Source organism: Pseudorca crassidens, chromosome 1, assembly GCF_039906515.1.
Source record: "Pseudorca crassidens isolate mPseCra1 chromosome 1, mPseCra1.hap1, whole genome shotgun sequence".
NCBI classification, from domain to species: domain Eukaryota; kingdom Metazoa; phylum Chordata; class Mammalia; order Artiodactyla; family Delphinidae; genus Pseudorca; species Pseudorca crassidens.
Window position 1 is genome coordinate 2,378,374 of NC_090296.1, and position 15,982 is coordinate 2,394,355.

The 15,982-nt window shown below is 40.4% G+C and overlaps 1 protein-coding gene across 2 annotated transcripts in view; it reads right to left on the minus strand.

The window, feature by feature from the left end:
- Window positions 1-15,982, minus strand: part of TDRD9 (tudor domain containing 9) — a 107,249-nt gene that overhangs the window by 56,760 nt on the left and 34,507 nt on the right. For both annotated transcript variants that reach the window (XM_067732488.1, XM_067732578.1), the window contains exon 11: window positions 10,288-10,391. In XM_067732488.1, the coding sequence (XP_067588589.1) occupies window positions 10,288-10,391 (104 nt within the window). The remainder of the gene's footprint in view (window positions 1-10,287; window positions 10,392-15,982) is intronic.

The window sequence follows — 15,982 nt, forward strand, 5'->3', positions numbered from 1 at the left end:
ATGGGACTTTAACACCCCTCTTTCACCAATGGACAGATCATACAAAATGAAAATGAATAAGGAAACACAAGCTTTAAATGACACATTAGACAAGATGGACTTAATTGATATTTATAGGACATTCCATCCCAAAACAACAGAATACACTTTCTTCTCAAGTGCTCATCGAACATTCTCCAGGATAGATCATACCTTGGGTCACAAATCAAGCCTTGGTAAATTTAAGAAAATGGAAATCATATCAAGTGTCTTTTCCGACCACAATGCTATGAGACTAGATATCAATTACAGGAAAAAAACTATAAAAAATACAAACACATGGAGGCTGAACAATACGTTACTAAATTACCAAGAGATCACTGAAGAAGTCAAAGAGGAAATCAAAAACTACCTAGAAACAAATGACAATGAAACCACAACAACCCAAAACCTATGGTACACAGCAAGAGCAGTTCTAAGAGGGAAGTTTATAGCAATACAATCCGACCTCAAGAAACAAGAAACATCTCAAATAAACAACCTAACCTTACATCTAAAGCAATTAGACAAACAAGAACAAAAAAAACCCCAAGTCAGCAGAAGGAAAGAAATCATAAAGATCAGATCAGAAATAAATGAAAAAGAAATGAAGGAAACAATAGCAAAGATCAATAAAACTAAAAGCTGGTTCTTTGAGAAGATAAACAAAAGTGATAAACCATTAGCCAGACTCATCAAGAAAGAAAAAGAGAAGACTCAAATCAATAAAATTAGAAATGAAAAAGGAGAAGTGACAAGTGACACTGCAGAAATACAAAGGATCATGATGAGAGATTACTACAAGCACCTATATGCCAATAAAATGGACAACCTACAAGAAATGGACAAATTCTTAGAAGAGCACAAACTTCTGAGACTGAACCAGGAAGAAATAGAAAATATAAACAGACCAATCACAAGCACTGAAATTGAAACTGTGATTAAAAATCTTCCAACAAACAAAAGCCCAGGACCAGATGGCTTCACAGATGAATTCTATCAAACATTTAGAGAAGAGCTAACACCCATCCTTCTCAAACTCTTCCAAAATATAGCAGAGGGAGGAACACTCCCAAACTCATTCTATGAGGCCACCATCACCCTGATGCCAAAACCAGACAAAGATGTCATTAAAAAAGGAAACTACAGGACTATATCACTGATGAACATAGATGCAAAAATCCTCAACAAAATACTAGCAAACAGAATCCAACAGCACATTAGAAGGATCATACACCATGATCAAGTGGGGTTTATCCCAGGAATGCAAGGATTCTTCAATATACGCAAATCAATGTGATACACCGTATTCACAAACTGAAGGAGAAAAACCATATGATCATCTCAATAGATGCAGGAAAAACTTTTGACATAATTCAACATCCATTTATGATAAAAACCCTCCAGAAAGTAGGCATACAGGGAACTTACCTCAACATAATAAAGGCCATACATGACAAACCCACAGCCAACATCGTTCTCAATGATGAAAAACTGAAACCATTTCCTCTAAGATCAGAACAAGACAGGCTGGCCCACTCTCACCACTATTTTTCAAAACAGTTTTGGAAGTTTTAGCCACGGCAGTCACAGAAGAAAAAAGAAATAAAAGGAATCCAAATCGGAAAAGAAGAGGTAAAACTGTCACTGTTTGCAGAAGACACGATACTATACATAGAGAATCCTAAAGATGCTACCAGAAAACTACTAGAGCTCATCAATGAATTTGGTAAAGTAGCAGGATACAAAATTAATGCACAGAAATCTCTTGCATTCCTATACACTAATGATGAAAAATCTGAAGGAGAAATTAAGGAAACACTCCCATTTACCACTGCAACAGAAAGAGTAAAATACCTAGGAATAAACCTACCTGAGGAGAGAAAAGACCTGTAGGCAGAAAACTATAAGACACTGATGAAAGAAATGAAAGACAATACAAACAGATGGAGAGATATACCATGTTCTTGGATTGGAAGAGTCAACACTGTGAAAATGACTCTACTACCCAAAGCAATCTACAGATTCAATGCAATCCCTATCAATCAACCAATGGTGTTTTTCACAGAACTAGAACAAAAAATTTCACAATTTGTATGGAAACACAAAAGACGCCAAAGAGCCAAAGCAATCTTGAGAAAGAAAAATGGAGCTGGAGGAATCAGATTCCCGGACTTCAGACTATACTACAAAGCTAGAGTAATCAAGACAGTACGGAACTGGTACGGAAAACAGAAATACAGATCAATGGAACAGGATAGAAAGTCCAGAGATAAACCCACACACATATGGTCACCTTATCTTTGATAAAGGAGCCAAGAATATACAATGGAGAAAAGACAGCCTCTTCAATAAGTGGTGCTGGGAAAACTGGACAGATACATGTAAAAGAATGAAATCAGAACATTCCCTAACACCAGGGCTTCCCTGGTGGCGCAGTGGTTGAGAGTCCGCCTGCCGATGCAGGGGACACGGGTTCGTGCCCCAGTCTGGGAAGATCCCACATGCCACAAAGCAGCTGGGCCCGTGAGCCATGGCCACTGAGCCTGCGCGCCTGGAGCCTGTGCTCCGCAACGGGAGAGGCCACAGCAGTGAGAGGCCCGCGTACCGCAAAAAAAATAATAATAATAATAAATAAAATAAAATAAACAAATGGGATCTTTCAAAGCTTTTGCAAAGCAAAGGAAACTACAAACAAAACGAAAAGACAACCCTCAGAATGGGGAAAAATATTGCAAACAAATCAAGGGATTAATCTCCAAAATATATAAACAGCTCATGCAGCTCAATATTAAAAAAAACTAACAACCCAATCAAAAAATGGGCAGAAGAACTAAATAGACATTTCTCCAAAGAGGACATACAGATGGCCAAGGCACACATGAAAAGCTGTTTAAAATCACTAATTATTAGAGAAATGCAAATCAAAACTACAATCAGGTATCACCTCACACCAGTTAGAATGGGCATCATGAGAAAATCTACAAACAACAAATGCTGGAGAGGGTATGGAGAAAAGGGAATTCTCTTGCACTGTTGGTGGGAATGTAAATTGATACAGCCACTACAGAGAACAGTATGGAGGTTCCTTCAAAAACTAAAAACAGAATTACCATATGACCCAGCAATCCCACTACTGGGCATATACCCAGAGAAAACCACAATTCAAAAAGGCACATGCACCCCAATGTTCACTGCAGCACTATTTACAATAGTCAGGTCACGGAAGCAACCTAAATGCCCATTGACAGATGAGTGGATAAAGATGTGGTACATATATACAATGGAATATTACTCAGCCATAAAAAGGAATGAAATTGGGTCCTTTGTAGAGATGTCGATGAATCTAGAGACTGTCATACAGAGTGAAGTAAGTTAGAAAGAGAAAAACAAATATGGCATATTAACACATATATGTGGAACCTAGAAAAATGGTACCAATGAACTGGTCTGCAGGGCAGAAATAGAGACACAGATGTAGAGAACAAACATATGGACACCAAGGGGGGAAAGCAGCGGGGGAGGGCAGGGCGGGGGCGTGTGCTGAACTTGGAGATTAGGATGGACATGTATACACTGATGTGTATGAAATGGATGACTAATAAGAACCTGCTATATAAAAAAATAAATAAAATTCAAAAAAAAAGATAACTAACAAGGACTTACTGTACAGCACAGGGAACTATACTCAATATTTTGTTAATAACCTATAAGGGAAAAGAACCTGAAAAAGTATATATATACATACACACACACACACACACATATATAAAACTGAATCAATATGCTGTATACCTAAAACACAATATTGTAAATCAACTATATGTCAGTTTAAAAAAATTGGAAAAAAAACAAATATAAGAAGCCTATGTAACATATGGGCCTTATATAAAGGTATTAAAGGTAAACACAAAAACAAAAGTATAAACATCCCTAACTACCAAGAAAAAATTCAAAACATAAAAAGAAAAGGAAGGACCATGCAATAAATATGACATATCTGAGGCTGAACACATGAGTCATGCATCAGTAAGCCTGGATGGCTGAAGCCAATGAGCAAAAGAAGAAGATTTTCAAGTAGCTCACAAAGCAAAACCAACTCTATGCTACACGCAAAACTCACACTTAGACACTAAGCAATTCAGAAAATGAAAACAAATGGATGGCAAAGATTTTAGAGGTAAAGACAAACAAAAGAGAGCAAGAGTTGCAATCTTGATATATGACAAAGTAGAATTCTGACTCCACAGTATTAAGCAAGGCAAAGAAGGGCACAGTATAATGCAGAAGGCCATAGTTCACGACACTGTGACAGTTATGAGTATCTAGCGGCAAAAGACTGGAGCAGCCCTCTTCACAAAGCAGAAACCACACATGATGAAGGCAGAAACAGAAATACACTAATAAGAGGAGACTTCACACACCAGTCTCATTCCACAACGATTCCAAAGGTCAAAAAATAAATTTAGGGACCTCCCTGGCGGTCCAGTGGTTAAGACTTCGCCTTCCAATGCAGGGGGTGTTGGTTTGATCCCTGGTCGGGGAGCTGAGATCCCACATGCCTTGGGGCCAAAAAACCAAAACATAAAGCAGAAGCGGTATTGTAACAAATTCAATAAAGACTTTAAAACATGGTCCACATCAAAAAAAAATTCTAAAAAAATAAATAAATTTAAAAAGCTAACAACATAATGGATAGTGTGCAACTTATGACCATATGTCAAACTTTTCACTCTGATAATAAAAATTGTCATTTCAGGGGCATGCAGAGTATTCATGACAACTGACCATGTGCTAGATCACAGGAAAAACAAACACTTCAGTTCCATGAAGCAAAAATAATACAAATAATATTTTATGATAACAATTCCATCAAACTTGACATTAGTAGTAAAAAGTGCTTAAAGGCCCTTTTATCAAAAAAATTTAAATTTCTCTTGGGTCAAAGGGGAAATATAAGCCAAAATTGAGACTGTCTCAAAAATAATAACAAAAACACTATATATCAGAACATATGGGATACAATCACAGAAGTCACCAAATAAAAATTCATGGATTAAATACTTCTATCAATAAAATAAAAGGATGAAACTAAAATAACAATCAATTTACTAGTTAAAAAACAGTAACAAAGTAAACCAAAAAAGTGGAAGGAAGGAAATTATGGCAAATAATCAATTAAAATAGGGTTCTTTAAAATGTTTTAAATAGGCAACTAATAAACAAATGAACCTAGGTGTAAAATAAACTGATTACCAAACAGAGAGAATTAATATTTAAAGTAATATTTGAAAACAGCTCTCTCTGACTGTATATCCAGTGGGATATATTCTAAGAACAAAAGGAACAGCAAAGCAGTTTTATACTTCACTCACAGGTTTAGTTTTAGAAGGACTATCACTATTTACTTGTTAAACTATTTTTTATTATATTATGGGGGAAAACAAATAAGTAAATAATGTTTTAGCAACCAAAAGTTTTGGTGTTTAAGAAAAGCACTAAAAATGTAATCAAGCAGGACCCTATGGGGCCTTCCCAGGACAGAAACCACCCCCCACACACACCATGTCCTCCACCTTCCTCTTATTTGTAGAAAAACTTTAGCCTCCTAGGCCTTCCGAGAGTTCCAAAGAGCAAATTTAATCAGAGAAGTGAAAAAATGCAGAAACAAAGGAAAACAGTCAAGCAAGACAAAATAATAATAGTTTAGCCATTAAACAAAGTCAAGGACCTTTAGTTCCTCCTCAAGGGCAATAGGTACTATTCTGAGCCACATCCTTTGAGCTGTTTTGCAGATACTGAAACCCCACCAGGTGGAAGAAGTTAACTGCATGGTGACCACAAGCCTGTAGACCCCAGACCAGTTGGAACCAGAAGGCTGAGGATGTTGACTCGCGATTACCTCATCAACAACCAATCAGACGAGCGTCCACGAGCTGATCAGGCACCCCACAACCCTCCCTCACCCTGTCTTTAAAAGCCTTTAAAGGCTTTCAAGGAGTTCGGGCTTTTTGAGCACCAGCTGCCTGGACTCCTTGCTTGGCGCCTGCAGTAAACCCTGCGCTTCCCTTCACCACAGCCAGTGTCAGCAGACTGGCTTTACTGCACGTGGGTGAGCAGACCTGAGTTTGGTTCAGTAACAAACATATAGAAGAAAAGCTAAGAAGAGAACAATATTAAATTTGAGTTTAAATATCATTTCACGTATGACAGTTAAAATAAATTACCAACAACAAAAAACAAACAAAAAATGGGCAGAAATAGACATTTCCAAATAGACATTTTTCCAAAGAAGACATACAGATGGGCAACAGGCACGTGAAAAAATGTTCAACATTGCTAATTACTAGAGAAATGCAAGTCAAAACTACAATGAGGTACCACCTCACACCAGTCAGAATGGCCATCATTAAAAAGTCTACAAATAACAAATGCTGGAGAGGGTGTGGAGAAAAGGGAACCCTCCTACACTGTTAATGGGAATGTAAGTTGATGCAGCCACTATGGAGAAGAGTATGGAGGTTCCTTCAATAACTAAAAATAGAATTACCATATGATAGAGCAATCCCACTCCTGGGCATATATCCAGACAAAACTATAACTCAAAAAGATACATGCACCCCTATGTTCACAGCAGACTACTCAAATAGCCAAGACATGGAAACAACCTAAATGTCCACTGACAGATGAACAGATAAAGAAGATGTGGTACATATATATACAATGAAATATTACTCCAGTGGAATATAACCTATAATTGAGAAGAATCTGAAAAAGAATATATATATATATACACGAATCCCTTTGCTGTACACCTGGAACTAACACAACATTGTAAATCAACTATACTTCAGTAAAATAAATAAATAATACATTTCCAGCTACAGCCACTGAAAAGACTTAGAAGCAACGACAGACACCCCAGTAGCAATGAGCACATTTAGAATCCAAATCCTGTTTTCTAAAAACACTCCTCACTACAAGAATCAGTTCCTTGGAGAAATGATTCTTGGTCTAGTGCAGGGAAAGAACAAGATGAATGGCTTGGAACACCCTGTGCCAGAAAGCAAATAAATGCCCCAAAACTAAGGACGTCACATCAAAGAATACAGGAGCCAACTTAGCAAAGGCGCCCACTGGCCAAATTTTGGACAACTGACCGTTAAAAAAATAAAACTGATTAACTTTGACACTTTAAATAAATAAAATCCATGAGTCTCAAGAGAATGAGAAGACAAACCACAGACCAAGAGGAAGCATTTGCAAAACACGTATATGATAAAAAGACCTGTTATCCTAAATATATATATAATGCTTTTAGAACTCAACAGTAAGAATATGAACAATCCAAGTAAGAAATGGGCAAAAGCCCTGAAAAGACACATCACCAAATAAGACACACAGATGCCAAATAAACCTATGAAAAGATGCTCCACAACATATGTCATCAGGGAAATGCAAATTAAAACAAGATACCACTGCATACCTATTAGAACTGTCAGAACACTGACAGCACCAAACGCTGGTGAGGATGTGGAGCAACAGGAACTCTTGTTCATTGCTGGTGGGAATGCAAAACGGTGCAGCCACTTCGGAGCACAATTTCGCGGTTTCTTACAAAACTAAACATACTCTTACCATATGATCTAACAAATGCACTCGTTGGTATTTACTCAAATGAAATGAAAACTTACATCCACACAAAAACCTGCACTTGGATGTTTACAGTGGCTTTATTCACAATTGCCAAAACTTGAAAGCAACCAAGATGTCCTTCAGTAGGTGAACAGGTAAACAGACTGTGGTGCATCCAGATGATGAAATATGATTCAGCACTAAAAAGCCCTGAAAGGACATGGAGGAACTTTAACCGCTTATTTCTAAGTGAAAGAAGCCAATCTGAAAGCTGCAATATGTACGATTCCAACTCTATGACATTCTGGAAAAGGCAAAACCATGGAGACAGTAAAAGGTCAGTGATTGCCAGAGGTTATGGAGGAGGAAGGGATGAACAGCTCAAGCACAGAGGATTTCTAGGAATCTTTAGGGTTAAGAGTGAACCCTAAACTATAGTCTCTGAGTGATAATGATGTGTGCTACTCTGGTAGGAGACTTGATAGGAGGGGAGGCTGTGCATCTGTAGGAGAGGGGGTACACAGGAACTGTTTGTACTTTCTGCTCAATTTTGCCTTGAACCTAAAACTGCTCTAAAAAATAAAATCTATTTAAAACAAAAAAAAAATCCATGAGTCCACTGTGACATGAAAAGAGAGAGAGATAAGGAGAAAAGAGGCAAGGTAATAAAAGGAAAATTCCTCTTTATAGAACAATCTCAGAGAATAATAAGAACAAGTGATAAAATCAGAACCTCACTAATGCACCAATGACTCAGGAGAGAGCATCAGTGGATACTACTGGATGAAAGGTTGCTGGGCAACACCCAAGCCACCACCATTCAGACTCCCTGAGTCCACTGAGCCTCAAGCAAGATCAATGAAAAGACTGCCACACCTATTCACAGCAGTCAAACCACAGGACAAAGACAAGGAAGGAGGCTGAAAGTTAACCAGGCAAAGGCAGATTTACCGACAAGGAACAGCTGAACCAAAAGGTAACCTCTCACCATAATAAGAGAAGCCAGAATATTATGGGAAAATATCATAAAATATTGAAAGACAATAAAAATGGGTATATTTAATATATGTAAATTATACCTCAATAAAGTTACTTAAGAAATTAGAAAAGGTAAAAAAAGGAAAGTCTAAGATGAAACTGATGAATAAAATGATATATATCTGAGTAAAGCTAAACACACTGGTCATATTAAAAAAAACAAAAAAATTGTGGGAGCTTAAAAACAGAGCTGCATGTAACTTGGATTTTCCAACTCGTGTGTCAAGCACTACTCAAGGCCCCAGACACATGGAGATCCTGGCACATCCCTGACCCCGGCACTGGAGAAACGGGGGAGTCAGAATCCGAACACACAGAAGTGAAATGTCCGGCAGGAAATCTATTCTGAAGGCGCAGAACACAGGCACCTCACTGCAAGGTACTGTTCACCAGGGATGTAGACAATGAATACCTTGAAGAGGAACTAAAGACAGTGGATACCTTGACACTTTCTGTATGTTTACGTTACACAACTAAAAGAAGAGAAGTACCGTGTCTGTGTGTGTCTAGGGCCTATAAGAGAACAGCTTTCCCAGCAACCGAGTGCTGGTTACTATGAGGAGGTGGAATCTATATCCTGTTTGTTGCCCCAATATATAAATGGCATTTATGAGCTGTAGCAAAATGAGCACAGTAAAAGGCCTTAATATGGCATAATATTTTGAAAATTAAGACTCTAACTACCACTTGGGATCTAAAATTGTCCTTAAGGGAAAATAAATATGTTCTAGGTTTCAAAGAGCCAGCTAAATGAAAAAACGTCTGGATTACAATGGGAGACTGCTTAGAATCGGGAATATATCTTTACAGTAAATGGAAACAAAGGCAAAGAAAGGCTTTCAACAGTTTCTCCTAATGTGGTCCTTTGAGTTTTACCTTAGGACTGTGAGTGGCTTGACTGACATGACTTCCTTTTTTTTTTTTTTAAGATTTTTATTAGCTTTTGGTTTTATCTTTCTACTTTTTAATTAATTAATTAGCTTTTGCCTGTGTTGGGTCTTCGTTGCTGCACGTGGGCTTTCTCTAGTTGCAGTGAGCAGGGGCTACTCTTCGTTGCGGTGCACAGGCTTCTCATTGCAATGGCTTCTCTTGCTGCAGAGCATGGGCTCTAGGCACCCGGGCTTCAGTAGTTGTGGCACATGGGCTCAGTAGTTGTGGCTTGCAGGCTTTAGAGCACAGGCTCAGTAGTTGTGGCACACGGGCTTAGTTGCTCCGCGCCATGTGAGATCTTCCTGGACCAGGGCTCGAACCCATGTCCCCTGCATTGGCAGGCAGATTCCCAACCACCGCGCCACCAGGGAAGCCCTGACATGACTTCTGCGTGTCTGGAAAAACTATTCTATCTTCAGGCTGCAGTTTCTAGCTTTAAACACAGTCAGTCCTAAACTGTTCTTAGCATGATTTTAACTACTTTAAAATAGAAGTTTCCAGTAAAAAAATTTGCAAGATACTGACATTATTTTAAAATATACACAGTGACTACTGAAACAGTATCTACAGTTACTATTATAAAAACAGTAAAAAGCTTCAGAAAGAATAAAGATTTCTTAATCCTCAGATACATTCAAGTACACTGCCACGTAGAGCACCTCTTACCCACTCTCCTTCATGTCCAAGTCATCAAACATCTGAATGAGGGAGACAGCAACTTCATAGATGTCCTTGGTTATCACTGGCTCCTCCAAGAGGTGAGGAGAAAGCTAGAAAGAGGAAGAGGAAAAGCCAAAACAGGATCACCAAGGAAACTCGTGTTGGATGGGTGACCCGCGAGTTTACCACCGTAACAAATACCCCGAACCAACATGGCATCGTTTGCAGCCAGTATCTGGTGAATGCTAAGCGTCAAGCCCTTCTCAAGGCCCCGACACTCACAGCACACACGTCGCAGGAGCAACGGAGGAGTCAGGGTCCACACGTACAGAAGTGAGACCTCTGGTGGGAAATCTATTCCGAAAACAAAGGAAAAGTTGCTCCCAATGCCGGTGGAGCCAGGAAGAGCTTCTGGTCAGAGGCAGTGCTCATGCCCTCGACCTCAGAGCACCTGAGGACTGCAACAGCATCATGTGGAACATAGCCCTAAAAATCACAGGTGCTGGGAGAAGGCAACAGCCCGTCTGCATCCGCCAATTTACAGTAATGATATAACCATGTCATATTATAGCTACCAAGCTTTTTGAGGGGGTCCCTAGACTACTTTTAATTGTGTATTAAAACAAAGCCACATGGAGGCCAGTTCCTTTAAACTTGCCCTTCAGGTGCTTCTCTGGAACACTGGAGTTCAACCACATCCACAGACTCCCTGGTGAGGTTAGAATTACCAGTCTGAGCTGAGAGTGTTCATAGGACCAAGGCCATCACTGCATATCTCTCCAGAATATCCAGCATTAGGTTATGTCATTGTTGCCATAAAATCTATTTTATAGCCATACTGAGTTTTTTCACCAAGAATATTTTTGTTTATTTTGTTTATTTAATAATTTTACTTATCAAGTACTGTATGAAAGACACAACATTTGATTTTGTGAAAAACAGATCAGAAGACTTCAGGAGAAACTCCTTTTCCAATTTTTACTTAGAGTAAATTAAGTCAGCTAGTATTCAAATAATCCATGTTTCATTAAAATTACAATTCTACTAATATAAATATGACAAATTGACTCTAATCAATAATTTTGAATAAGCATTCTTGACGTTCAACCTTTAAATAATTTGCTACTTTACCCAAACAATAACCAGTATTTACCATAACACAACCAGACAAAAAAGAAATAGAAGGAAAGGTATACTTTTCACAAACTCCAACAGTAGATCCAAATCCATCTAGAATTGTTTTCCTACAAACAGGTTGTGGGAAAAGCATGACATCAGTTCACAAGTGATTTCACTGAGTTCTGGAATCCAAGCCTAGAGAATATTTTTTGAACACACTGCTAAGATACCAAACATAGCCCTGCTTTCTCCAAGCCAGCCTTGACACAGGTGACAAAGGACATACACTAGTCACAGCCCACCCATCGACCTGTTGAACCCATCCCCTTCTGTTTGCGGAGAGGAAACCATGAGGAGGCACGACAGACAAGCCTCCGCATTCCCGGAGAGCATGGTGTGGGCAGGCAGTGGAGTGAAGTGCACTGCAGAGGGCATGCTCAGTCAGGAGCGGGACTGTGGAGGGAAGCGCTGCTATTCACAGAGGCGGGGCCAGGGTGGCTCCAGTCAGACCACCCACCGGTGCCCAGTGTTCAGCGACCATGGTGTTTCTGTTCCAAGCTGAGGCCCTGGAGCCCTGCCTGTCTGCCTCCATCCCAGTCGGCCTCGCCCAGGCCAACCAGCCTGTCCGGGAAGCAACCCGTCCCACACCATCCTCCCAATTCCCCTTCAAATGGATTACAGCAAAACCAAGCAGAATTACAGAACGGTGATGCTCTAGGGTGGTGGAGTGTGCTCCGAAAAGAACCCACGGGGAGGCCTGGGGAGTGGGCCATGCGCTGCTGCTGGACCAGGCTGCAGATCACGGGGGGCCACAATTTATCCCAGTTCGCGATTACATTTTATGTCCTTTCCTACGGGCAGGTTTTGTGAGGGTTTTTTGGCAATTAAAAAAAAAGTTGAAAATGAAGCATGAAAAGGGCTCTTCAAAGGACACTGAAAGTAACAGCCAGAGTTGGTAACAGAAAGACCAGGAGGGCATCATGGGACCCAGGGGAATGGTGAGTTTCAAGAAAATCAAAGTGGCCAACAGGGTCAAATATTAGCGAGAGCTCAGGGGGTGCAGGGCCGAGTGCTCTGGACCTCACGAGGTGGTTACCTGTGACACTGTGGGGTGCAGTCCTGGCTGAGAGGCGGCAGTGAGTGGGGGGAGGGGGGAGAAGCGGGCACTGGGAGTTCAGAGTCTGGCAAAAGCTATGAGAAACAGTGCACCTAATGTGGGTGTCTCTTAAGATGAAAGAGACTCAGTGCCGTTTAAATGTGGACAAGATGCTAGGAAAGACACAGAGAGGAGGGCAGTGAATCAGACGAGGCCCCTAAGGAGGTGGGAAGGTATGAGACAACCACAGGGTGGAGAGGCCGCTGCTCTGGAGGAGGAGGACCTTCTCCCTCGCAACACGAGACAGCGTGCTGAGTAATCACATGACAGCACGACTAATCACGGTAATAAAACTGATTTTAACAAAGGCCCTCTGACTCCAAAAATTATAATAGAATCTACATAAAGCACCTTTTCTGTAAGGCTTAAAATTAATACAGAGTTAAATCTTGAGTATCGGTTCACTGAAACCCTAAGTGACACCGATCAGGACATACGGTAAACAGCGCTGGGGCCAGATGTCCTCTAGCAGGTGAACACAATGCACCCATCTGCTGCCAGGGCCTACACGGGCTCAGGGCACGTGTCCAGGCCAGACCCCGCTCCTCAGCATATCCACAAGGAATCAAACACAAAATACACATCAACAGAAGTCAATCAGACATTGGCCAGGTGAAAAGACTAGTAAAGCATTATTACTCTCATATTCCAAAATGGGTCAGACAAGGCACAATGGTTAAATGTTATAAATACGGGCCCTCTCCCCTCCACCTTGAATACGGGCTGCACTTAGAGAGACTTGTTTCCAACCACGGAGTCCAGTAAGAAAAGGAAAGAATGTGTCTCCTTACTCTGTTCATAACCTTGGGGGGGGGGGGGCAGTGACAGACAATAAACAAACAAACTAACCTAATATACATATATACATACATATATATATATATATATATATATACATACATACACACATACACACACACACATACATATATATGGAAAAAGAAAAGGAGGGCAGAGTAACGTTACAAGGGAGAAACCTGGTAACCACCACCGGGGCCAGGAGATAAGGCCTGTCACCAGCGATGAGCCGTGCTGCTGGTCATTATGTGATGAAACAACTTCACCCCGGTGCTCTTCCTCCCCCAAATTCACAGCCCCGGTCTAATCATGAGAAAAACACCAGAAAAATTCCAGTAATGGGGCATCCTACAAAATACCTGGCCAGTTCTCCTAAAAATCATCAAGGTCATCAAAAATAAGAGAAGTCTGAGAAACTGTCACAGCCCAGGGGAACCTAAGGAGACATGACAGCTAAACACAATGTGGGATCCTAGAGCAGAAAAAGAACATTAGGGAAAACCAGTGAAATCCAAACAAACTCAAGTCCAGCTAATGGTGATGTTCCAGTGTTAGTTTCTTAGTTCCGACAGGTTTGGGGTTTTTTGAAGTGCTACAAAGTAAATGTTAACTGTAGACTCTAGGTGATGGACACACGGGTGTTCACTACAAAATTTCTTTCAACTTTTCTGTTTTGAAATACTGTCATTTTAAAAGCTGGGAGAGGACCTCCCTGGTGGCGCAGTGGTTACGAACCCGCCTGCCAATGCGGGGGACACAGGTTTTGAGCCCTGGTCTGGGAATATCCCACATGCCACGGGGCAACTAAGCCCATGCACCACAACTACTGAACCTGCGCTCTACAGCCCGCGAGCCACAACTACTGAGCCCATGTGCCACAACTACCGAAGCCCACGCGCCTAGAGCCCATGCTCCGCAACAAGAGGAGCCACTGCAGTGAGAAGCCTGTGCACTGCAACGGAGAGTAGCCCCGCTCGCTGCAGCTAAAGCCCACGTGCAGCAACAAAGACCCAATGCAGCCAAAAATAAATAAACTAATTATTTTTTTTTTAAAAATTAAAAGCTGGGAGAAAAAAAAAGAAGTGCTACATTCTAATGGCCATCACTGGCCTCCCTCTGACATGATTAGATTTGACAAAATACATCTTCTAATGAGGTGAACCCTAGTCAGCCAACTCATTGTAGTAGAGACTGTTTACTTTAACATTACAGATTTTTTTCTTTTTTTTTGGCCGAGCTGCGCAGCTTGCGGGATCTTAGTTCCCCAACCAGGGATCAAACCCATGTCCCCTACGTTGGGAGCCCGAAGTCTTAACCACTGGACCACCAGGGAAGTCCCTCCAGATGTTTTTAATAAAAGTCAAACTCTTACATAGAGCAATTTGGCAACGCGCATCAAAATTCTAAATGCACACATCCTCTGACCCACTTCCAGGAAGGCACAACCCACACAGGGGTCCTCGGAAGAGGTGTTTTACTCCCATCCCAGGGATGTCCAGAAACACTTTTGGTTGTCACAGGGGGGTGGGGATGGGAAGGAGCCCTACTTGCATCTGGTGGGTCAAGGCCAGCAGAGCTATTTAACATCAAGCATCCTAATGCACAGGACAGCCCCCGCCATACAGAATTACCTGGCCCAAAATACCAACTGTGCTGAGGCTACGAAACCCTGGCCTACAAGATATACCTTCACATGCACAAAGATGTTCTCTTTAGCACTGTTTTTAATAAGAAAAGATAAGAAACACTGGAGATTAGTTAAATAAAGAATAATCTTTACTACATGCACCCCAACGTTCATAGCAGCACTATTCACAATAGCCAAGGCACAGAAGCAACCTAAATGTCCATCGACAGATGAACGGGTAAAGAAGATGTGGTACATATACACAATGGCATACTACTCAGCCATAGAAAAGAATGAAATAATGCCATTTGCAGCAACATGGATGGACCTAGGGATTATCATACTAAGTGAAGTAAGTCAGACAGAGAAAGACAAATACCATATGGTATCTCTTACATGTGGAATCTAAAATATGATACAAATGAACTTATTTGCAAAAAGACTCAGAGACATAGAAAACAAACTTCTGGTTATGAAAGGGGAAAAGGGGTGGGGGAGAGATAAATTAGGAGTTTGGGATTAGCAGATACCAACTACTACATATAAAATACATAAACAGTTAAGGTCCTACTGTATAGCACAGGGAACTATATTCAAGACCCTGTAATAAACCATAATGGAAAAGAATATGAAAAAGAATATATATACACACACAATATATATATAACCGAATCACTTTGCACACCAGAAACTAACACAACATTGTAAATCAACCATACTTCAATTTTAAAAAAAGAATAATATTTATATTCACATAAAAGAATGTTATGTAGCTCTAAAAAGGGAGTGAAGAAACTATATGACATGTAAAAAATGTGAAAAGGTAAGTGAAAAAAAAAACAAGATGCACATAGAATGCTATCATTCTGTAAAAAAGAGAAACAATACATCCATATTTGCTTGTAAATATGGAAAGATCCAGAGAAATTAATGACAATGATTTAGTGGGGGAACTGGGCAGACAATGGACAGGAGTAGGAAGGAGATATTTTATACCTACA